Below are 24,159 nucleotides of genomic sequence, written 5' to 3' on the forward strand. Positions count from 1 at the left end.
CTTTTGTAGCTTCCCGTGATGTTTGACTAACTTCCTGCTAGGCACAGACCTTGGGGCATCCAAAACTTCAAAAGATCTCAGCAAGGAGTCTCTCTTGGCTTGTTTGTTTGTGGTAAGCGAGGTGCAGACTGGTTCTCAGCACGACGGAGGCAGCAACGCTGTGCTTCTCCAGGGGCCCTCCCACCCAGCCAACCCACAGGGGTTGGCAGGGACCTTTGGGTTGGATCCCGACCCACACAAACACCTTTTTTTTCCATTTTGCTGGGAAAGCATCGTGGCTGCTGATGGAACAGTTCTAGTTTTTCAAAATTAGCATGTGAAAACATCTGATGATATTTTCAGATGCACGTTGTACCCTGGGCGTGCCAAGGCCCCTGGATGATTTTTGAAACCGGTTTTTGGCCTCTCTGGCTCTTTAGGTGCTTCAAGAGATGGGACAAAATAAGACAGCAAAGCAAAGGGGGGAAAGAAGGGAGGAAGTAGGCTTCTGGCAAGAGGACGTGGCTATCTCTTCCATTCTTCCAGGGAAAAAAGGATATTTGCAGACATCTGAGCAACTTCAAAGGAAAAGACTGAATTACTAAGTGAACCCAGGGACAAATCAGCAGACAAAATTTTATTATTTTATATTTATGATAGCTCCATATACTGTTTCACAGATGTTATGCTGGAAGAGGTATTGAATAATTAGTCCTTATTTACCCTCTCCCATAATTTATTTGGGCAATCCCGGAGCTTGAACTTGGAGATGACATAGCTCCAGTTTTGCCAGGAGACTTAGGAGCCTGTAGGCTGAATTCAAACTACCACACAGCCTTTGAATGACACTCATTTTAGAACCATAGAATCAATTAGGCTGTAAAAGACCTCTAAGGTCATTGAGTTCAACCATCAATCCAGCACTGCCAGGGCCACCCCTAAACTGTGTCCCCAGCTGCCACATCTACATATTTTTTAGTTACCTTCAGGGAGGTTCCTGAGCAGCCTGTTACAGTGCTTGACCCCACTTTTGGTGAAGAAATTTTCCATATTATTCAGCCTAAAACTCCTCTGGTGCAACTTGGAGCCATTTCCTCTCATCCTGTCACTTTTTACTTGGGAGAAGTGATAGACCTCCACCTGGCTCCACTCCCTGTCAGGGAGTTGTAGAGAGTGAGAAGGTCCTCTCTCAACCTCCTTTTCTCCAGGCTGAGCCCCTCCAGCCCCCTCAGCTGCTCCTCATTATACCTGTGCTCCAGACCCTTCCTTAGCCCTGTTCCATACTCTGGACTTGCTCCAGCACCTCAATGACTTAACACAAGATTCAAGCTGTGGCTTCACCACTGCCAAGTACAGGGAGACAATCCCTGGTCCTGCTGGTCACACTATTTGTGACACAATCCAGCAGCAATCAAGTTAACACCTCAAAACTAGCTCAGGAAAAAGCTCTATGAGTGCCATGGGAGCTTTGGCTATGAAAGGGTTTCTCCAGGGCTGCAGGAGCAAGCACCCAGTTGTGTTGATGGCATCTAGTATTGCTTGAATTTCCTGTATAAGCTGAGTTCTGTTCACACATGTGTCCTTAGTTTAGAGTGACCAGTCCATTCTCATCAGAAACTTGAAGATGTTCTGGAGTTATCTGGGTCCCTGGACAGGGAATGAAAGCACTGATGCTCTGAAGAGATGAAAAAGTCCTTTTAGAACAAAGTTTGTTTTAAAAATTGATTTTGTAATCCTTTATTTCAGTCCTCTCACAACCGCTCCACGTGGCTTTATTTTTTTTTCTGTAAAAATATTAGGATTGGTAAATCAGTGTGACCACTAGATGGCACGAACTGCTCAAACATGCTGTTCAAAAGAGTCCAAAAAGATGAAATTTCCCAAGAAGGTACAGAAAATATAAGAATTGAGGATGCTCAGAGCCTTTACCATCAGTTTCTGTGAACCTCCTCAGAATCTGATGGGGAGAACAGGAGCTCAGTAGAATGTTTCGTGCTGTGCATCCATTGGGTTGTTTCATGAACTGTCCTCTCATGACTGGGATTCCTCTGGGATTTTTCATGCACTGTCCTCCCTGAACCACCTGGAGTTACTGCTGGGCATGTCTGTCCTTCATAATAATTAAATTGTGTTAACTTGCCTTGCACCCGAGGAGAAATGTCACCATTTCTGTGTCTTATGAGATAGCCAGCTTCCCTTTCCCATCTTAAATTTCATATCTGGAAATTTCCAGTGATCCAGGTAAGAACAGGCAGTACCTGCAAGGCAACACACTTATCCAGGGTGCTACTGCCCTGACATTCATCCTACCACACAGCAGTCAGTGTGGGAAATGATATATGGACACACAGAAAAGGGTTTCTTGTTGTTTCAACTTTCTTCTCTTTGTACTGCCCTTCATCAGAGATGTACCAGGTACTCAGTAACCTGCCTGTCTGCTCTGGTGACCTCTTCAAGGTGGGTTTCACACCAGTCCCCCAGACAGAGTCAGACATCCCCATCACCAAGGCACCTTTGTCAGAGACTCTGGGAATTTTTCACCAGAATAATACCAGATTTGGAAGTTCTGGAATGCTCTGCTGGGCCAAGGTGCACACAATTAATGGCAACGGGAGATCAGCAGCCACTGGGACTCCAGAAAATAACTTTATACTCTTCTCTGCCCTTGTGGGACCCTACCTGGAGTACTACATCCAAGTTTAAAGTCCTCAGCACTAGGAAAATGTAGACCTGTTGAAGCAAGTCCAGAGGAGGCCACAAAGATGCTGCAGGGGCTGGAGCCCCTCTGCTATGGACAGAGGCTGGGAGAGCTGGGAATGTTCAACCTGGAGAAGAAAAGGCTCTGGGGAGACCTTATTACAGCATTTCAGTATTTAGAGGGAGCTTATAAAAAAGAGGCAGACTGACTTTTTACATGGGCAGAAAGTGACAGGACAAGGGGAATGGTTTTATACTAAAAGAGGAGAGATTCAGATTAGATATTGGGAAGACATTCTTTATGCAGAGTGTGGTGAGGCACTGGCACAGGTTGTCCAGAGAAGTTATGGATGCCCCATCCCTGAAAGTGAACAAGTCCAGGCTGGATTGGGTCCTGAGCACCCTCATCTACTGGGTGGCATCCCTGCTTATGGTAAGGGGGTTGGAAGTAGATAATCTTTACTCTTCCAACCTGAATCATTCTATGATTCTTTCAGAAGAACAGGCACCGCTCAGTAGTATCAGAACTGGGGACCATCAGGTCCCATCCAGATGTTTCCATGGAGATTGCTTAGATTCAGACCTGAAGAAAAGTATGGAATACAATTCCCTGAACTCCATAGTAATTAATTTTACCTGTGGACATTTATCTAAGATTGCACCTGTGTAACCCTTTGGGATTCTTGCAAATTTCTTGATCCAATTGCTGGCTTTGAATGCCACAAAACTGTACAGTTTGTTAGTGCTTTGGGTAGATTTAGTTCATGGTTCAGATATTTCTAGTTGGGTGTTTAACATAGCTGCCCCTGCACGAGGTCAGCATCACCTGTGTTTGTGTGTCAACACAGAGAGATTCCTTGATTTAACATGATCTGTTCCAGGGGAAATGTGTGTGGAAGCCCAGCTGTTGGATTATGCCTTTCCGTGGTGTCTCTGCTCGTGCTGGCCCCAGGCCTGCCAAGCAATTTAATTTGCTGAGCCCCCCCCCCATCCAAAGAACAGCTGCTCATCCTGCTAAGTCGGCAAAAGTCAGCCTCAAACATGTCTGATGTGAACACACCTGAGTAACTGCTTGTCCCGGACTCCAGGGGCATCCCCAGCACAGTGCCTGCCATGTTTGCCCCCGAAATCAGGAGGCTGTATTCCAAGGAGGCAGAAGAGGGGATAATGTGAACAATCAAGACCCCAGGCTGAATGTTCACTCACCAAAACTCACATTAAAACACACCTCAGTCTTACTTAGCTACCTGCCGTGTCCTCATGTGCCCTTGCTGAGGGGAACATAAACAGTATTGGCTGCTCCTAATCCCTTCAGGAAGGGCAGTGCCTTTCCCAGCTCACTCTCTCATGCTTGTTGGTTATCCCGTACCTGCCTGAGGATCCTGTTCTGGCTTGAACATCCTCCTTTCCCCAGGTGTGCTCAGGATCAGCTCTATCACAGTATCTTCATGTGGTCTCACTGTTTTGGTTCACTCTGACCCTCAGCTCCTCACCCCTGCAGGAGGAGAAGCAGAGTGACTGAATGCTGGTCAGGAGGCAAAGAGGAACAGCTGGTGAAATTTGGATGTTATTCCAAATGCCTCTTGACTGTGCAATGGTTATTTCAAACTGGCCAGAAACTACTGTTACTTTTAGGGCTAGTTTTGACTTGCTCTTACAGGGGTGCCCTGGTTTCCTCTAGGTTTTCCAGAACAGTAGGAAAATCATGGTTTAAATGCCTGTTTCCAGCATTTCTAAGCATGCACTGCAAGACTCTTATTCATCTGTGTCCCAGAGGTAGTGAAACATGGACAAGGCAGGCTAAGGAGCAGCCCAACCTAATGTCATCAGTGAGGGCACAGGAGGCTGCAGCCCTACTTGCCATGCTCTTCCAGTGCTCTTCTGTGTCTGAGCCAGACAAGACGTGCAGGAGCTGAAACAAACTGGAACCAGATGAAAAATACTTCAAACCATTTTTTACATGTCCTTAAACAAGGCCTCAGCCTGAACCATTGCTTTGAGTCTTCATTCATTCCCAAGAGGACAGTTGAGACCTCTTCCATCTCACTTTGAAATGGTGAGGAGATGAAGACGGTGCCTCAGCTGTCTCCTGGCAGGGATCAGGGCAATAGAGCAACATTTAGGGTGTCTCTGGAGGCATGAAGTATCCTGCCACAGCCTCTCTCTGGCTTTCTCCCACCATCTCCTCTTCTCCAGCCACATCAGTCCTTTATCATTTCTGCAGTGCAGACCAGCTTTGCAGCTCCCATTGGGGATGTGGCTACTCCAGAGGCCTTTGTACCTGCAAGTGGTGGACTGGTCCCAGTGGGAAAGGGACTGGCCAGGCCCTTGACTGTTTCCCTCCTATTGGCAATGCCAGAAGGGGCTTGTGTGTGAACATGGTGTCACTTAGGCTCAGCCTAAGTCTGAGCCATCAATTTGCTAACAGGGAGTTCTCAAGGTGTTGACCATGCTGCCATTCCCTTTGCTCCATCTTCAGCTTCCCTCATCCCTTCTGCAAGGAGGGCAAGCACATTCCTACTCCTCCAAAACACATGCTAGATTTGGAGGACAGCAAGGCCAGAGAGACATTGAGCCACTCATTGGACTGTCACTGCCATGGCTGGGAGATGAACCACAACAGCTTCAGTCCCTGATGAGTCAGAGCTGGAAAGGAAAAAGAAAATACAGTGGTTAAGTCATGCCAGGTTTGTGTGTGCAGCACCTTGCACCTGCCAAATATATATAAAAAAAAAAAAAAAAAAACAAACAAAAAAAACCCCAAAAAACAAGCAAACCAAAAGAGAGGAAATTTGGTTCTGCTGGATTTGAGAAGTTACTACTGGCACAGATAAACAAAGTAGCAAATTTAGGGTGAGGTGGATGCTGCAGATACAAGTTTCTAAATGCCTGGGGATGACACAGTGCCCAGTCAGTGCCAGCTGGCAGGAATGTCCCTGGCAGCTGCCAGGTGGAACCCAGCCTGCCCTGCAGGTTCCACCTTCACCCCAGGGTTGGTCTGGGAGAAGAAGGCTCTGGGAAATGGAGAGAAGAACAGCAGGACCTGAAAAAGCAGCCCAGCTTTGCTCAGCTGAGAAATTGAATTCGTATAAGAAAGAAAGAGGGGTGAACATAGGGCTCTTGGCCATCTTCCCCAAGGGGAGGCACCTGGATACCCAGTAGGGTGCCAAGGTGAGGGTGTGGAGAGGGCTCTACCCTGCCCTTGGAGCAGCTTTCATGAACCAACCAGAGCTCTCCAGACGGGGAGTAGGAGAAGCTTTTCCTTCATAGAGAATTTTGCCAATCCTTGGGAAAGCCCCAGCCTTGAAGCACATCCTGGGGTTGTGCTCCCTAAGGGGGTGGGTTGGAGGCACTGGGCACCACCTTGTTCCTTCCTCAGCACCCAGCCAGGTGCAGGAAATGTCCCCTCAGCTTTCCCCTTGCTGAGGGCCACCACGGGGTGCTGCTGGTGCTAAAATGACAAGTGGCAGCACCTCAGAGAGCCCCAGCATCTCCCCTTTCTGCTGCATGGGGCAAGATGGGTGAGAGCGGCATCGAGAGGGGCACGGTGGTGCCTCCTGCCCACGGGACCCCTGGCTGAGGGATAGAAGCCCTTAAAGGATTCCTTGTAGCGCCCTAAGTGGAAAAGGGGCCGGTCCCGAGCCGGGAAGGAGGAGAAGAGGGTGGGTCGTTGTGTCCTGTCAGCCTCCCCGCAGCCGGTCCGGCAGCTCAGCAGCGGCAGCAGCGGGGCTTCTCCTCTCACCTGCGGGGCAGGAGCCCCCCGGCGCTCCCCTCCAACATGATCCTTTGGCTGTGGCTCTGCTGGGGCTTTCCCACCTCGGCGGGGCAGCCCGACTCGGAGCTGATGGCCAGGTACCTGGAGGAGCAGCTGCTGGCAGACTCCAGCATCGTGGAGCAGGTAGGTTTTAAGGCTGTGGTTACTCGGGAGCAGCAGGTGGCCAGGGCTTGGCTTGTCCCTTCTTAACCATCAGCACCGACGTGCAGGGCAATCTGATAAAAACACATTTATTCCACCTGTCCCTGTGGGTCAGTTCCGTGGGAGGCTGCTCTTAACGAACATGGAAGTTGTCGGAGGTGCTGGAGGTGCTAAGCCAGGAGATCACCCTCCCGCGGTGGGTGCCACAGCCAGGGGATGGGCTCACTCCGACATCCCCACGGCTGTGCTAACGAGGCACTTCACAGGGACAAGGGAGTTAACGCAATGTCCTGGCCACACGCCAGTCTGAGTAATTCAGAGTATTTCAGGCTCGAAGGAAAGTTTTTCTGCCTATGGTTTTACTGTACTGGATTTTTAACTCGCGCTGGGTGAAACAAATCCTACAAATTTCAGCTTCTAAAATGCTTATTGACAATGAAAACAAATCCATTATTCTACAAGTGAGGGCTGTTATATTGTGTTATTCTGTGGCTTAGATTTTCTGAGGAAATGGTGCTGAAAGGGCAACAAACCTTTTGCAAGTTAGCAAGAGAGTTTGGGTGGTGGTTTGGGAGGCTGTGGTCCATTTCTAGTGGAAGGTGTCCCTGCCCATAGTAGGTGGCTTGGAACTAGATGACATTTAAGGTCCCTTCCAATACAAACCATTCTATGATTCTATAAAATGCTGAGCTTCAGGTCTGTGTTCATATCTTTCAGGTCTGTAACAGATACCACTCGTGACTCTGGGTCACTTAAGGCATCAATCTGTTATCTAAATTTGATCAGATCTGAGAGAAGTTCTGTAGTATCTGAGACACCATGTGGGTCTGACAGATACATGCTGTGGAATACCTGTGTCTTACTGGAGGTCAGGTGGGATACTCCAGTGTGTTTCAAGTGTCAGTATTTCCCTGTGTTTGGTATCTTCTGCCATGCAGTAGGGAAAAGTGGGAAGAGTGAGACTTTCCATATATATACCTGTCCCTGTCTCAGAGCTGGTCATTCAGTTGCTCGTCCCACCTGGAATGGGAAGAATCTCTCCCCAGAAATGTTCACCTCTCTCCACTACAGGTACCTGAGCAACTTTGTTGTAAATCCTGATTACCATGAACACATATTCCTTTTTGGGGAATTCAGCCACAAAACAACATTGTCTTATAGACCCACCCATCCAAGTGGGAGAGAATATCTCCACCAGTGTGCTGCCAGTGGAGTGGGACCTGGAAATACTCACATACCTGCTTTAGGGGGAAAATCAGTTGCAAAGCTCAACAACTGGCTCACACTGTTGAAATAATGTGGCTGATGCTGCTTGAGGCTCCTTGTTTTCACAGGAGGTATGTTGCTGGCAGAGCAAGGGTAGCAGTAACTCCCACCAGAACAGCAGTGATAGTGGTGATCTAGTGCCCTGGGACAGCCAGGTCTAGAAGAAGGCATCTGTCTGTCTCCACTCAACACCTGAGCCAGGTTAAGAACAGGCAGGTACTCCCCTAGGTCAAGATACTACACTATAAACAAATCCACTGCACAGCCTGTATTACATGCTAGGACAAGCAGATGGCAACAAGTTATGGGGTCACTACCAGCAATTACTTGTCTTTAATGGCTGTTTTGGAAGGCTGTAAAGCTAAAGGTTGATGGTAATTCGGAAATTGCTCCAGTTAAATGATGTTAGTGAAGCTGCCTGATTAGCACAGTCCAATGGACTGACCATAAACCCTGCACCAGTGCTTTGGCGGTTGTTATGAAGCCCTATCCAAACAGGATACTGCTATTTGGGGCTCCTTAGCTCCTCACTGATGTCCATTTGTTATCCCCAAGACTTTAGAAGGTACCCCTTGAAGGGGCCAAGTTATACAAAGCCTTCTTGTGCAAATAAGCAAGCAAACAAAATGAGTGTGTGGTGGGCAAAGATAAAACCAGTAACCAAGGTTCCAGTTTCACCAATTAAGTATTACTGTGACCATGCCATGCAGAAAAAGGTGGATTTGTTTCCAAAGGTAAACTTTTAGTAAAAGAGTACTGAGGACTATTGGCTCTTCATCCCTGCCCCTGCTCCAAGCAGGACCAACTTCACAGACATTAATCTGGCTTGTTCTGAAGAACTTACAGTGATGGAGACTCTGCAGGCTGTCACAGCAGGCTCCTGAGGGGCTTCACTTCCCTGATGTAACAGACCCAGACAGAAGGTTTCTTACAAAATTTAAAGTGGAGATAATTCTCCTCTCCATTGACAATTTCCCAAGGGAGCTGTTTTCCCTTGGTTCTAATTTTACAAGATGTTGGCTTAAATAATGCAGCAGGAAATAATAAGGGTTCTAGTGGATGAGACTTTAATTTCCCCATTGGGCTTTCCTGAGCTTTTCAAGGCATGATATAAACAGACATAAAATCATCTCTTTGGCAAGGGCTGATGTTATTTCAGTGTAAATCAACAGAAAGGGCAAATCAGGTAAAAAGATATCATCGCATTCCTCTGCTCTCTGGAGTTCCACTGACATTTTAAGAAGGCACTTGGCTTCCCTTGTTGACAAGAGACTTGTACTCTCTGCTTTGGGGAGAGACTTGATTTGGAGATGTTGCTGAGCTGAGACACCATGTGTAGGGAAGTCAGAGGAGTTGTGAAGGGTGACACAGTGAGTATGATTGTACTGTCATAAGTGAAGTACTTCATTTTATAATAAGGTCTGTGTCTCAGTTTAAATATCTTTATTCCCTTTTTGCACGTAAAGAGTGCTTTTCTGTCACTGCATGATATATCCACAGCACCTGTGGAGAGTATTAAGGCAACAGATCTGCTCTTGAGGTAATATTAATGCAGCTGAAGCTTTAACATTAATTTAAACTAATCATAGAATCATGGAATGATTTGGGTTGGAAGGGACCTTAAAGATCATCTAGTTCCAAACCCTTGCCCTGGGCAGGGACACCTTCTCCTGAAGCAGGTTGCTCAGAGCCCCATCCAGACTGGCCTTCAATACTTCCAGGGATGGAACTGTGCCATATACCATGCAGTGGGGCAAAGACAGAGAGGCTTTGTGTGACTCCCTAGGAAGCCATAAGGGAATACACTTCCAGAGCTGAGACACATCACCCAGGGCCAGGGCTAAAGGCTGAGGTTCCCATCATCACATATAGGAGGTCTCTTGCCAAGTACCATTTTCAAAATACCCCGTACCTCCTTCCCTGAGAGAGCTGCATTCCACTACTTGAGCTTTGATCAATGGGTCTGTTAATGTGGAAGAGGTTCAGGTTTTAATTTTAACCAGAGGAGCATTTGAACCTGGCCATGGGTGATCAGTTGCACACACCCGTGTCTGGGTTCAAACAAGTGCCATGTCTGCTGTAAGCTGAGAAGGCTCCACTAACTCCCTTAACTCTTTGCAGGTCACTCGCCGTGTCCCCAGACAGGCCAAATTCCTACAGAGGCTGGTATGTATCACACCCTGTCTTTATTTTACCTCCTGGGAATCACACTTTCCCTCTGTGTGTCTGTGTGTACATCCCTGTGCCCAGGATGTCAGCGGGTGATGGTAGAATCGGTAGAATGAGATTCTGAGAGGCAGAAAAACTATTTTCATTTTGATCAATGCAACAGGTACAGGTTCTTCTAATGCTTCCCAATCCATCTTCTCACCCCCAGACGTGGAGAAAGAACATCTAATGTTACAAACCCCAACCACACAGTCAACAAAAGCCTGATGAAATCTCACTGAATTTGAAGAGAAAGGCAGAGTTTGCTTTGAAATGTGGAGATCTCTGCTGTTTGTCAAAATCTCTTGAGGAAAGGAAGAAAACAAGCAAGCCAATATCCTTCTTTCAGCATGGGAATCTAAGAGTTAGCTGTAGTTAGGCAGTCAGTGGAATTGCTGTTCACAGCCAGTTATTTTTCTGGCTTTTCTGGGGACCTCCCAGTTGAGAACTGGTGAAACTCATTTCGCACTGAACAACCATCACCATAATAGCTTCTAGTCCCTTTGATCTTTGACAGATTAGAATCAGCAGCCTAGAGGAGAACACCTCTCAGACTTATTACCAGTTTATTACTTCTAATCTAAGACACAGGAAGTTTGTTTTGATGAAAGCAACTGATAAAGGCAAAATTATGGAATGAGTTTCATTTATCTTCAGCTCTTTTCTGTCTTTCCAAACATTTGATGTAAACAAGCATAAAACAATTTGTTTGGCAAAAATATTTCAGCTCCCAGTTCATCATCATAACCAGGACACCTCCATAAAGCATCCAGCCAACCTGCCTTGGCATTCCCTCACTTTGTTTTTAATAGGGATGATAAATCACAGTAATAATAATATTAAACAAATGGTTTGTTTTGCTTTTTTTTTTCCTTTGTACTGCCTCTCATCTTCTGAAGGCCTTGATAAAAAGGGCAGAAAACAAACAGGCATTTGCACAGCTGTAAGTCAGAGCATCAGGCACTGATGGATTGTGCAAGAGCTCCAGGGAATGCACAGGAATCACAGAGAAGAATTTGGGCTGCCCGCCAAGCCTGACTGAGCAACCTGTTTGGAAGCTGCCTCTGCCCCCACCGTTTATATTCTCTATATACAAGGAATAGCAGATCCCTTCCAGGGATGGGAAGATGAACCAGATCTCTCGTCCTCAGTTGTATGTGATGCCCTTATTCAGTGTTTGATCCCTCTAACAGCAACTCCTATCCACCAGAAAAAGGGAAGGTGTTCATTTCATTTGTTTTTGCCATTCCTCAGTCTGTGAGGGTGTCAGAACTGGAGTTGTTCAGTGGGATAGAGACATACCCCATCCCTGGAAGAGTTCAAGGCCAGGCTGGATGAGGCTTTGAGCAGCCTGCTCTAGTGGAAGGTGCCCATGCCCATGGCAGGGGGGTTGGAACAAGATGGTCTTTGAGGTCCCTTCCAACTCTAACCATTCTGTGATTCTATGACAGAGATCAGCTGAAGCCAGTAAAGAGTAGATTTAGCAAAAAAACCCCTAAATGATGTGGGTTTTCATATAAAATATTCTTAAGCTGCGGAACTCCTTGCTACAAGATGTTGCAGATGCTAAAATTTTACATGAATTGAAAAAGCAGCTGTGTAAAGTAATAGAAAAAAAATCCACAAAGGTTTACAAAGCACAAAAATATCACCCTTGACTCAGGAGTTCCTTCAGTCACAGACTACTGAAAACAGAGAGAATATTTCTGAGTAGAATTAGTGCAGGTTGAGCTGATTTTATACTCTAAGCACATACTGTTGGTCTCTGCCAGTGACAGGCTACAGGGTTAGAACTGCTTTTGTTCTCACCCAACAGAACCATTCTCATGTTGTTGTCATAAAAAGGGCAAGTTCATGTTCTCTGCCACATTCAAAAGACTTTCTGCAGTTTAAGTGCATTCACAGTGTCAAACATGTCACTGCAGAATCCCTTGTATCTCAAGTGAAAGGCAAAGGTCTTGATCTTCTTTTCCTGCTGAGCTGTGGTCCATGCCTGAACCCACGGCTTATGATTGACTGCAGCACACAGGAGTGGATGCAGAAGGTCTGAAACCAAAGAATTTGCTGTGCTTTCAGATTCTTCCTATTTCTACTGTTATTAAATCCTCTGTATCTCTTGCTATGCCACAGGCAATTAGGGGTGTAGAAGACTGAATGAAGCATCACCTCGTATGTGAAAACATTCCTACAAGCCTACTTCCAATCAAAACTCCCCATCCTCTCCAGCTTCAGGATAATGAGGGTGGAAAGTCATGCCTGTACATCAGGGAATGTCCTAAGAACAGCAGGATCTAGTTCTAATCATCAGCAATTGAGTAAAAGCCACCAATGGCCTGAGGGTGGGACATTAAATCTGAGCAGGGGTGTTCTAATCTAGATGCATCACACTGAGCTGCCTGAAATCAGTGAGACAAATCCCACCCTGGAAGTTCTAATCTCTTGTCGATGTGCTCCATGTGAGCTGAGCAGGATGATTGTGGACACAGAGCTCATCACACATTCTCCAGCTGTTAAAGATATCCATCATGATTGGGTTCATCTGAGACACGTTTTTCAGTCTTTCCAAGCCTTGAAAGTGTAGGCAGGAGGGGCTTTATGCCAAGTCTGCTGGCAGTTTTGTGTTTATTTCCAGTGGATCCTCATTCTTCCATTTGCCTGGAATTCACTAGCCCGGCAGCTTGGTTAATTGGATGCTCAATCATTTCTGATGCCATCAGCTACTGAAGAAATGTGCTTGTTTCATATTCATACAAACACTTGCTCCCTTTCTTGAGCCATCTGCCAAAATTATTTTTGTTCTGAAAAAAGGTCTGGCCATGCAGCTGAAGAGCACGTTCTTGTCCTCACAAGTCTTATGTAACTATGACTTTTTATCAACCTCAGTAGGAACAGTCTCTCTGTATTTGGCTAAGTGAAGTTCCTCTGTATTTGCAGTCTATTTTACCCTTTAGCTCCCTTCTGCTTTTGGAGACTCGGTCTTTGATTGTTTAAGTCAACATACAGGGTTTTTTTTCATAAGGACTTCTTACAGTTAAATACACTGAAGTCTTCCAGGAAGAAAACATTTGAGCTCCATGGAGATGTTGCTGTCAGAAAAAACACATTAGACTGGAGAAATGCTCCAACTCTAGACTTGTGCACGAAAACACATTCCCAAGAAGCAGAAATTGGCTTTTAGCTTCCATTGCTACATCGTATGTCATTCATTGCTGTCTCTGCTGCTTCTCTGCTGGAAGGAATCCAGTGTGGGCTAAAAAGCTTAAAATACTTTGCTTGAGATGTCACAGTGTCAGTGTTTTTTATTAAGTCTCTTCCATCTATTGGCTGAGACTTCCAGCATGGATTCTCAGCAGAGTACTCTTTTGACTCCACTGACAGCAGTTTTACTGTTTACATAACTTATGGATCTGACCATATGAATTTGAAGATGCTGCTTCACACACAGTGACCTCAGCCTTTCAGGAAACTTTCCATCTGCTCTTGTGCATAGTACAGAGGCCAGGTTCTGTGACACAGTTCTGGACCCCATGGGAATATATTTTGGTCTTTTCTTCCCAGGCCGTGAGGGACTAATCCTATTCCTCTCACACAGTCAGAGTTGAAGGCTGCAGTTTAGGACACAGATGGATTTTATCAGTGTGTTTCACAACATACAGGCTGGCATAATCAGAGCTCTCAGAATCTTCCCAAGCATTGGAGAATGACTGTGGCCTCTGTGAATGAACAAAGGCAGTGCCATGTCCCTGGTTTACCTTTTAAAGCTCATCTGAAATGTTAAGGGCAAGCCCACCTTGCCTGTTGTCAACTGGTTTTCACAGAGGTGTCTAATACTCATAGGGTGGGAATTTGCTTGAGCATGGTAAGCATTAAATCCATTGAAACGCTGAAGGGGTGTGTTATCCAGCTGCCAGTGTTAACCTTTTGATCCCCACAGGAAACCAGGCCTCGGATGTCTGAGTTCAACGTGAGATCCACAATCATTTCCCGCTATGCCTTCACCACGGTGTCCTGCACGATGGTGAACAGCGGATCCGAGGCACGGGAAGCTGTGTTTGAGATGCAGATCCCAGCTGCAGCCTTCATCTCCAACTTTACCATGTGAGTAAGTAATGCTGGCAGCTGGGTGGGCAATGGTTCTCCCATCCCACAGATCCTCTGGGATTTCCAAAGCCAGTCAGTCTTCAGCAGGACTGTATCAAGGCCTTTTTGCATTTCTTTGGGGAAAACAGAAACACACACACACACTTTATACTCCACCTGAGATTGGGCATGGCCCCAAAACACAGAGTAAATCCCTCGGATTACAGGATACTAAATTCAAGTCCTCAGTGTAAATGTGAAAGGAAACTATTCAATTTCCCATCTGAGTGTCTTTTAACAACTTCCTTCTCCTCCTCTGTCTCTGATCTGAACCAGAAAAATCTTTCCAAGACCACAGAAACCTTTCAAGCTAAAGTTTCAGCAACACTGGCACATGATATTTATCTTGCCTGACTGACTCTGGTGTCTAAGAGGCTTCTTGTTCCATGTTGTTCTTGTTACTCCACAGTGTCAGTGGAGCAGGAATCAACTCCAAGCATCAAACAGGTTCATCGGCTGCTAGAGGTGCCAGGAATTCTCTGTGGATAATAAGTCATGTAGAGGGCAACCAAGTTCATACTGAAATGACTTATTAAGGAATAAATTAAGCTCTTGTATCAAAAATGTGTTTGGTTTGGTCATGCTCAGATCCTCTCTGTGGGTAGATATCGAAGCCACAGCTTCAGATCTGACCGTAGCTTCTTTTAGAGAGGTTTTTAGACTGAGTAGGAGGAATAACAGACTTTTGCTATTGACCACACAAAATACATGTTAAGGGTTGTTTCCTTGTGGGCTGTATTGCTCTGTAACTCAATTCCAAGGGAGAAATACTTAGTCAGGGAGGCAGCTTCTTGAAAGCAGCCATCCTGAATATCTCCATGTGCCTTCACACAGACGGTGGATCCCAGAACAGACAAAAAAAGTTCTAGTTGGGATTCTTGGCAATTGTTTTGCTTTCTGCTGCATCCTTATGCTTCAGAGATTACCTACCAGACTGGCATTTTAGAGAGGTAAACTCCTGGGCTAAAAATGTACTGTGCTGGTGTTACCAGCCAGGGAACTTCTAAATCAGCTTCTGACTCAGTGACTCAAGTGATTCCAGGAGAGTTACAACAGCAGCACACTTAGACTGTTCACTGTGCACAGTCTGTGAACTCATTTACAGCAATCTGTACAGCTGTCCTTGTACATGGGTGCAGAGTGATCATGCTGACACCTCTGGTCTCTCCAGGAGCATCGGCAACAAGACTTACTATGGAGAGGTCACAGGGAAAGAAAAGAAAAACAGCAGCGATGACAAAACAAGGGATAAGAAACCTTCCAGCCCCACAGATGGAAGGTAAGTGTTGTGCATTTGGCTGTGTTCTGAAAAGTGATGTACTCTCCCACCATCTGTCTTGGCTGCTTTGGCATCCCCATGCACGGATTTATAGGGAGAGGCAGCTAAACAGAATGTTATCTGCACTGCCTGGCGTCATTCCCACACTCCAAGTCATGTAAAACTGTATGTGGCCTTTTCTCACCCTGTCACACAACATTTTCAACTCCAAGATGCTCCAGGATGTTCTACTGAGGAAAAGATTTCTTGTTACTTCCTGAATGGCAGGCAGGAAAATGAAGGTGCTGTCATGGATGGAGTCATCCGCTTTGCTTCAAGACAGAAGCAACAATACACTTTATTTATATAAAGCAGTAAGTTAACGAAGTTCAATGATAAATGTGACGGTGGCTCAACAAGATTCAGTGGCAAGTTACACTTGATTATTTACTGCACAGAGAGTAGGGTCAGACAGAACTGTCAGGGAGATCCTCCCATTGAACCATGAAGTTCAGAAAGAACTCCTTTTCTTTCTGAACTCCTTCTCAGAGAGGAGCCCAGGTGTGGCTGGATCCACTCCTAGTTCCAGACTTGGTCAGTGATTTATATCTAAAGGATTATAAATGTGCAATCAATCCTTTACAGCACTTAAGATTTCAAAGTTTGGGATGCAATCACCAAGAATCTGTTGCAGCAAGGATATTCTCAGCCTTGACGAGTAACCTTAGGAGGTGTCTCCCACCCAGGTCGGAGATCCTGGTGTTCAGGAGAGCTCAACAGGCCCTGGGCTGCCCACTAATTATAAAGTAAGTTAGTCATATTTGCATTCCAGCAAGATGTCTGAGTCACTGTTCCAGGCAGCCCTTGCCAACCTGTTGCCATCCATCCCCCAAAACCCAGAATAAGCTGGATGCAGCCATTACAATCCCTACTGGTGGTTATGGCTTAAGCAGGAGGGAGCACACAGAAATTCCCTGAGTTACAACTTCAATACCATGAAGTTAGTTAGACCTTTCCATCTGTGGAAGCCTCCTATGTGCCCAAATCTTTTTGAAGCATTACAATGTTTTCTTTCTTGGTGGTTTCACATGTTCACTGAGAGGAAATACTTTTATTGAACCAACAAAGTCCAGATTCATCATTCCCTGGAGGAGGTAATGTGTCACGTGTATGGGCTGTGAAGGTGTCTTTGGATTTTCCTTCCAGGGAGAATGGCTACGAGACATTCAGAGCTTCTGTCTTCATTCCTCGCAAGATGCAGGCCAGGTTTGTACTGCACTATGAAGAACTTTTGCAAAGAAGACTGGGAAAATACGAGTACACGGTGAGCATCCGGCCCCAGCAGCTGGTGGGGAGGTTGCGAGTGGAGGTGAATATCCTGGAGAACTCAGGAATAGTTTCACTGGAAGTGCCTCCCCTCCGAAACAGCAAGCAGAAAGGCAATGGGAAAGCTGAAGGTAAGGAGGGATTTTATAACCCACAGTTTGGTTACTTGTGGGGCCTTAATCACTTCTCAAGGAGCGGCCTGGCAGAGTTGAATCTATTTTCTGTAGATGATTGTGTCTGTGTGGTATCTGTGCACAAGCATGTGAGAACTTTGAAGCTTGATGAATACAGGGCTGATCCCATTCATCTCAATAGGACTTTTTTTTTTTGCTATTGTCTTTTAAGAGCTTTGAACTAGGCCTTCAGGCCTTGTGCTCAGCATTGGGGCAGTCCCTTCTCTGGCTCCACATCTCCTGGGAACTGTTTATTTTAAGTGAATTGTTTTTTCCATCCATCCATGCCAAGGCAGATAGGAAATCCTGCACTTTAGAACATGGGAAGTTCCAAGAGGAAAATCCATGTTTTGCCAAAGCACTCAGTGTGATCTGAGTATCTCCTCTTACCCCCAACTGTCCTTGCTCACTGTTCAGACAGTGTAAAGGTAATTTTTCTGGTGTAAACCAACAGTGAGGGACACAGGATACTGTGATTGCTACATGTTGACAAAAAAACACCAAAAAAAGAGAGTGAGTCTGGAAGCAGGATGTAGAGTGTTGTTGGCCTTGATCCTTAGTTACTCCAAGTGATGCAGCACCAACAAAATCAGAGGAGCTGTTCATGTCTGCCAGGTGAGGATTCTAAAGCATGTGAACTGGAGTTAAACTGGCTGCTCAGTGGGAACCTACTGATTTAATCCAAATCACATTGAAATCAAGGCTCTCAGTGACTTGGACTAACTTCAGGTCAAGCCTCAATTAACCTCTGTGTCGTACATCCACGTGCCATGTGATAAATGTGCTCTGCTCCTCATCAGGAGGGACAGGGAGCCTTTTTCACCTATCAGGGAATATCAGACTGCACAGTGGAATGTGGTTTCCTGCAAAACATCTGGCATTGATCAAGGTTAGAGACAGAACTAAGCAGAGCAGACACACTGTTGGTCCAGTGCTGTATGGAAATGACATACAGGGAAAACTCACGTAACCTGCTGTCCAAATGGCAATCTGGGAGCACTGATCCTTCTTGGCACCATGCTTCAGATTTCAAACAGCTCATATAAAAATAGGTCCAAGCTCTAGGATTCTCCCTAGCCAGCAAAATGTGTGTAAAATAGATGTCCCATTGCAGGATGGGCAATGCAGCTGAAGCTGAGATTCCCTGTGCTTTGTCGATGCTCAGATTTCAATTACAGGTCCTTTCTGTCTGGAATCACCCTGAGCTGTTGGTGAAATCACTGCTATGGAAGCCACTGAAATGCTAAAAGCATTTTTTTGGGATCCACCATGGGCAGTCAGGAGTGGGTTGTGTGTCTGCCAGCTCAAGCCTTCACCAGTGCTCAGGGAGTGCCACTCAGAGTGTACAGGGTTAATGGATTTGGCAGGTTGGCTGAGCTTCTGTATGATTTAAGAATACATGAGGAGGAGAAGAGGGCACTACCAGCAGCCACACGGAAAAAAAAATTGGCAGAGGATATCAGAAGGGTCTTGTATAGGTCACAGAGAAGGATAGATTGTTTTGGATAGGAGGGATTTATTGCTTGTGATGTCTTCTGGCCAACAAGCTCAATCGCACTTGGAGCAGACAACAGGAACTTCCTTTCTTTCTGAACACAGATGGAAACCACAAGAACACACTTAGGGAGGGCAAGGCCAAGGCAAGAAGCATTTTACTTGGAAGTCCACTGTATTCCAACCAGCTGTCATCTCTCAAGCTGGATCCAGAAACCAAACCACCTGAGTCATTGGATCCTCCATTGGATCCTTCTTGCTCCTGTGGCACCTAAAGACCCAAGAGTATAAGATCTGCTCATCCAGTGAGACCTCAAGGGAAGGCTGTGGGTTCTGAAGGGAAAGACAACTTGCATAAAGGTGAACTGCAGGTCTTACATTTAAAGAGTGGCTGCTTGTCAGACAGGCTGCAAACTGCTAGTAAATGAGGAAAAAGACATCGTCTGGTCTCTTGGATTCCTGTGGCCTAAAACTATTCTGTGCCCCTTGATTGGAGAGCATGGAAGCAACCTAATAAGTAAGTGGCCAGCAAAGGATGCCACATCAAAAGCTGCTATACTGTGTTACCTGTGGTGCCCAAATTTAGAGGTTGTGACTTAAAAAAAAAAAAGAGCAAATAACGAATGGAGGCCTGAACATTGGAAAATGGTACTGCCTGAATGGTTTGAGTCTGAATATGTCATGAAAACTCTCTTCCTCAATTTCCTATGTCTACAAACATGTCTCTCTTATCTCATAGTTAATGATAAAATATGAGATTTTGATAAGTATTAATAAATTACCTTGAGAGTACTGGGTGAAAAATGTATTGAGCCATCAGCCATTAGTTAAATGGCATTTTGAATAATATGTTCAAACCAATGTGAAGCCACCATTCAGGATGGGATGTAGCTTCACAAGTCATTTAGGTACATTTGACTCTGACTGACCTGGGTAAGAAATGCTTTTTATTACACTGGTTCTGAGTACAGGTCCTGAGGATCCAGTGTAGGGTAGGCAAATTAAGTTAAAAATCAAATAAGTTTGGCTTTGGACTCGTCAAATTATGAGCACCAGCAGTCATGGATGTTCATAACTGAAATGACAACTTCTTGTGGCCATAAGTGTTGTTAGAAAAACTAATGAAAAAGTAACAACAATTGTTTAGATGACCAAAAGTGGAGGAATGGCTGATCTGCCTTTATTTCATCGACCAGTCTTCTTACATTTGTGGTGCTTTCCACAAGCTATCCACAGAGCCAATGCACCATACAGGCAGCATAGTGGAAAAAAATAGCCCAAGTCTGTCTGGTTTTGGTTGTAGGGGCAAAAGATACAACAATTGGCTTCACAGAATTCCAGGGATATACAAAAAGTAAAGCTGTGCTCTGGTCTTAACAGGGATTCTTGGAAAGTCCTGCATAAGTCCTCTCTGAATATGGAGAGAAAACAAAGTGATGACAGGTCTTTCTAGGATATTTCCTTTGACAGAAACTCATGCGCACATGGCTCCATCTGGGATTTGTATTTTTCCCAAAGGAAGGTATTAGGCATGTGAGTTTTGGAAAGGGATCTTTTGGCATATTGCAGGTGTTGTCTTCTGTCACATACAAACCCCAGAACAGGAGACATTGAGGCCAATGATCCTGACCTTCTCTGGTGATCTCAGAACAGAGCCATTTTCTGAGTGATGTCCTACTCAGCATTCTCAGGGATGCTGTCCTCATCCTTTTCCTCCAGTGTAGCAGTGGGAGAACTAGTCATGGACTTGGGCAGGAGACACTGGGCTGCTCGAGAATGACTGTTTCTTTCCAAAGTCAAAGGTCTCAGAAAGGTTTTTATTTCTTATCACAGCTATCTGGAAATTTCCATGTGTTAGCAGAGAATGAACTTTACATTTGAGTTCTAATCCTGATCCTGCCAGCCTCCAAAATAATTTAGGTTTAACTGTTCATCCTGTGAGGACAACTGTTTCCTATGAAAAATGTTTTTTTCCTGCTCTGTTTACTTCTTTAGCTGAATTTGGTGGAAAGTTTGTCCAAAGGCCCTACTAACTACTTCAGCGTGAGCACAGACCAGCTCAAGTCTTTGGAGCTCATCCATGCTCTGGACTCTGAAATATCTCATAATTTTCCTCTCTCTGTCACTTGTTTAAGAAGAACAAGGCCAATAAACAGAGGAGAGTATTTTTGATCCAGCTATCAAGTGCTGCCTAAAAAAGAAACCTGGGGGAAGACATAAGAACTCTATTCGAATATATAAAAGGCTGTTGCGAGGAGGAAAAGGTTATTGTGCTTTCTATGTCAGTAAGAAGTCATGGGTTTATAATCCAGAAGGAAAAATGTAAGTTAGACATTGAAAATGTCTAACAGTGAACAAAGTGAAGCTCTGGAATGGACTGGCAAGGGCAGGTACTGAGTTTCCATTACGGGAGGTCTGGAGTGTTTCCTGACCATGACATAAAACTAAGTAGGAAGGGATTCAGTCTGGGAACACGGGATGAATTAGATAACTTACCTTCCAGACCTGATTTCTGTTATTACATGGGAAAAAAAATTAGTTATATATATGTGTGTGTGTGTATGTGTGTACATATATATATATACACATATGTATGTATATATACACATATGTATGTATATATATATATATATATGTATAAATGTATTTTGGACTTTTTCTAGCATACAATTTTTTGTTTTTTGATCTCTCTCCTGGGGGTGGAGATGAGTGGATATGAAGAGAAGATGGGAGAGATTCCTCAGCAAGTCTTGTCACTTACAATGGTTAAATGAGGCAGCCTTGGAAAATTCCTCTCCAAAGATTCCTAAAGCACTGCCTGTATTACAAGGGATGGTATTTATCACCTCCACGGAGTGTTTCAAGGAGTAATAGAAGGGTGCAATGTGATCCACATGATCCATCCAGATTCCACATTGCTTTACAAAACTGGATACATGTGATCATAATTGTGATTACTGGATAAATGTGATTACACCCATTTAACAGAGGGGAAACTGAGCCATGGAGTTGCTACCAAACTCATCTAATTTCTGATGGTCCGCAGAAATAGTAGGACTGTAACTCATGCTGTTGTGGCACAGAAAATTGTCCTCACCCACCATTGTACTTGTGGCAGAGAAACACAGAAGAGCTGTCCAAAGGCCACAGATGTGTGTTTGCAGTAGGAATAAGAAGGGAGCTTCTGTTTCCAGCATGGGACTGACTCTCACTGACCCCATCGTGATACAGCCAAGCAGCCTAACCCACAACAAAGTTTTCCTTTCAGCAGCTGAGGAGAAATAACGTGAAACCCTCAGATCAGAAAATATAAATGAGCTGTTAAGCCATTTATATGAAGTCTGGGCATTTCTCACACACTGGCAGTTAAAGGGAATTTTGGAAGCGGTAGGAGACAGATGGAAAATCCATGAGCAAATCTGATGCACTGTGTATTAAAAACGTATTGTATCTCTTGATTTATGAGATCAAAGGGCAGCTATAAAAGTAAAACCAAATCAAGACAGAGGTGAAATCTTATAGAGATATTGATTTCTGACTTTTCTTCTCCAGGAGGAATCTGAGCTGGACACAGATTTTAGAAAAAATGTCAGAGCTCTGGGTAATCATTTTATAAGCCCCCTTTAAGATCCAACACTAGTGTCCTTAAATGATTTCAATGTATTGGATGGGTATCTCTCTCTGTTTCTGTCCGGATGGATGGATTGGAATTGGCACAGTAAGAGAAATGGTGCAGAGTCAATTCTTAACTTTACTGAAATTAAGTAATATCTGTCATTCAGTCTCCTTGGTCAAGTCTTTTGTTGAGGAGTTTGTTTCATGTTCCAGGTGCTCCAACTACAATTTATTTGTGTAAAATTGGGTCTATGATAAAACCCTTCCCTGTCTCACTGGTACAGTCTTGTGCTTTGTCTATTCAAATGCACTCACAGGACAGCCATAAAGTAAAGATAAGTCATAATTGCAGTAACATCCTAGAGTGCTATTGATTTATGAATCTTGCTTTCATTCCTTTGCCCAGAGGAGCCCAGATTGTATACAGAACTTTAAAGTCACAGATTTGACTAATCATTTAATAAACCCTCAAGAACTCTAGTCCTGGCATTTCCACGGCCTTTGATGTTTGGGAAGTCTGGTGAGTTAGGTAACCACTCCATGCCTCATTTTTCTACTTATTAAACAATCATAATCACACATTTCTGATTTTGTAAATCACTGTGGGGATCTGGATGTGAGGTTGTGTCAGTGTTGCATACAGATGTCACATTGCCTTTCTCGAATGTTGCTCAAAGCCCTTTACAAAGGGCACTTCTCATTACATAAACAGAATTATAGAAACCCCTGGAGAGGAGCTGTACCTTGTCATTGGGATCACTATTGTTAATGAGGTATAGCACATAATTAAAATTATCCTAAAGCAGATGTATGTGTCTGGCCAGATGTATCATACCCTAATCTCTGACACTCTTGACCTGATCTTTACTTGCGTAGTGGGAGCCTAGAAAATGAGCTTAGATGTAGGTATTTGCATTGTGAACACCTAAACTGGAACTGAATCTCACCCATCCCTTATTTTCCCTGCCTTACCACAGACCTCCTGGACCCCCTTTGGCAAAGATTTGAGACCTCCCCTCACAACTAAGCAGCTCATTCCCACCAATTCTAACCAACACATGAGCAGATATAATAGAATTTCTGTGCCTCAGAGGACTGTTGGAATAATCACTGTGAGAGCTGAAGCACCCAAGAACAACATCAGCTGAGAATCTATTTTGGTGCTTTCAATTCCTAATTGGGTTAAGGGGGAAAAACTCAAAATCTGGGGAAGTTCAGGGCCAAATCTGACTTTTGGCCAGTGTCATATAAGGGTCCCAATGGAGTTCAGAGGGTTGGCACACCGAAAAAGAGAGAGATTTTGCCTGCACAGAGAGACAACAAGGAGTCTCCACATCCCTCAGCTTTAGAAAATGAACACATCTAACAAGACAAGGAGAGGTTTCCTGCAGGGTCACTCAGACCTAAATTATTGTCTTCATCTGAGACACCCTCTGCCAGGCACATCCCTTTTCATTGGCTCAGGAAGGGTTTTTGGAGATTAGGGACAGTTACATCCCAGGGATGCAGTTTGGGTGACTGCACTGGCAAGTGCTGGATTTTATCTCAATCTGAGGAATTGCAGCAACTATAATGATAACTTTTGTTGAACATAAAGGCAGCTAAAATGATTGTTAAAATGTAGACATTACACATAAGGGATCAGTCAGATCAATCCCACCTCACATGCCCACAGTACATCTGAACATGCCACCTCAAGAACTCTTTATAATCAATAGGGAGAAATCTGCTGCGTGATTAATCTAATCCTGGAGGAAATGTTTAAACAGGTCAAATGAATCATACTTGCACTGACTGGCAGGATCTCAGTTGTAGGACCTGCATTCTGGATGTCTGGAGCTAGCTGGAACAAATAGCACGTACGTGTCTGAAGCTGTGTGTTCATTATTTACAGAAAGGCATGAACAGCCATATAGAAAATGTCTGGCCCTTGAGTTCAGTGACCTCCAAACAGAACTGAGCACAGGAATTTTGCCTAAACATTCATACCTCTGATAGCACTGCAATTCTGTTTTCAGTTTAGAATTAGAGAAGAGATATTATTAAATTCTTATTTTCTCACTGGTGAGCTGAACCTTTAATCTCAG

The 24,159-nt window shown here is 44.7% G+C and overlaps 1 protein-coding gene across 1 annotated transcript in view; it reads left to right on the top strand.

Annotated features, from left to right (window-relative positions):
* Positions 1-6,379: 6,379 nt before the first annotated feature.
* Positions 6,380-24,159, top strand: part of ITIH5 (inter-alpha-trypsin inhibitor heavy chain family member 5) — a 43,166-nt gene continuing 25,386 nt past the window's right edge. The window contains exons 1-5 of the mRNA XM_027639927.1: positions 6,380-6,574; positions 9,980-10,024; positions 14,001-14,164; positions 15,378-15,485; positions 16,671-16,921. Of these exons, the coding sequence (XP_027495728.1) occupies positions 6,455-6,574; positions 9,980-10,024; positions 14,001-14,164; positions 15,378-15,485; positions 16,671-16,921 (688 nt within the window). The 5' untranslated portion in view covers positions 6,380-6,454. The remainder of the gene's footprint in view (positions 6,575-9,979; positions 10,025-14,000; positions 14,165-15,377; positions 15,486-16,670; positions 16,922-24,159) is intronic.

The sequence above is a fragment of the Corapipo altera genome, unplaced genomic scaffold (assembly GCF_003945725.1).
Source record: "Corapipo altera isolate COAL_440 unplaced genomic scaffold, ASM394572v1 1b, whole genome shotgun sequence".
Lineage (NCBI taxonomy): Eukaryota > Metazoa > Chordata > Aves > Passeriformes > Pipridae > Corapipo > Corapipo altera.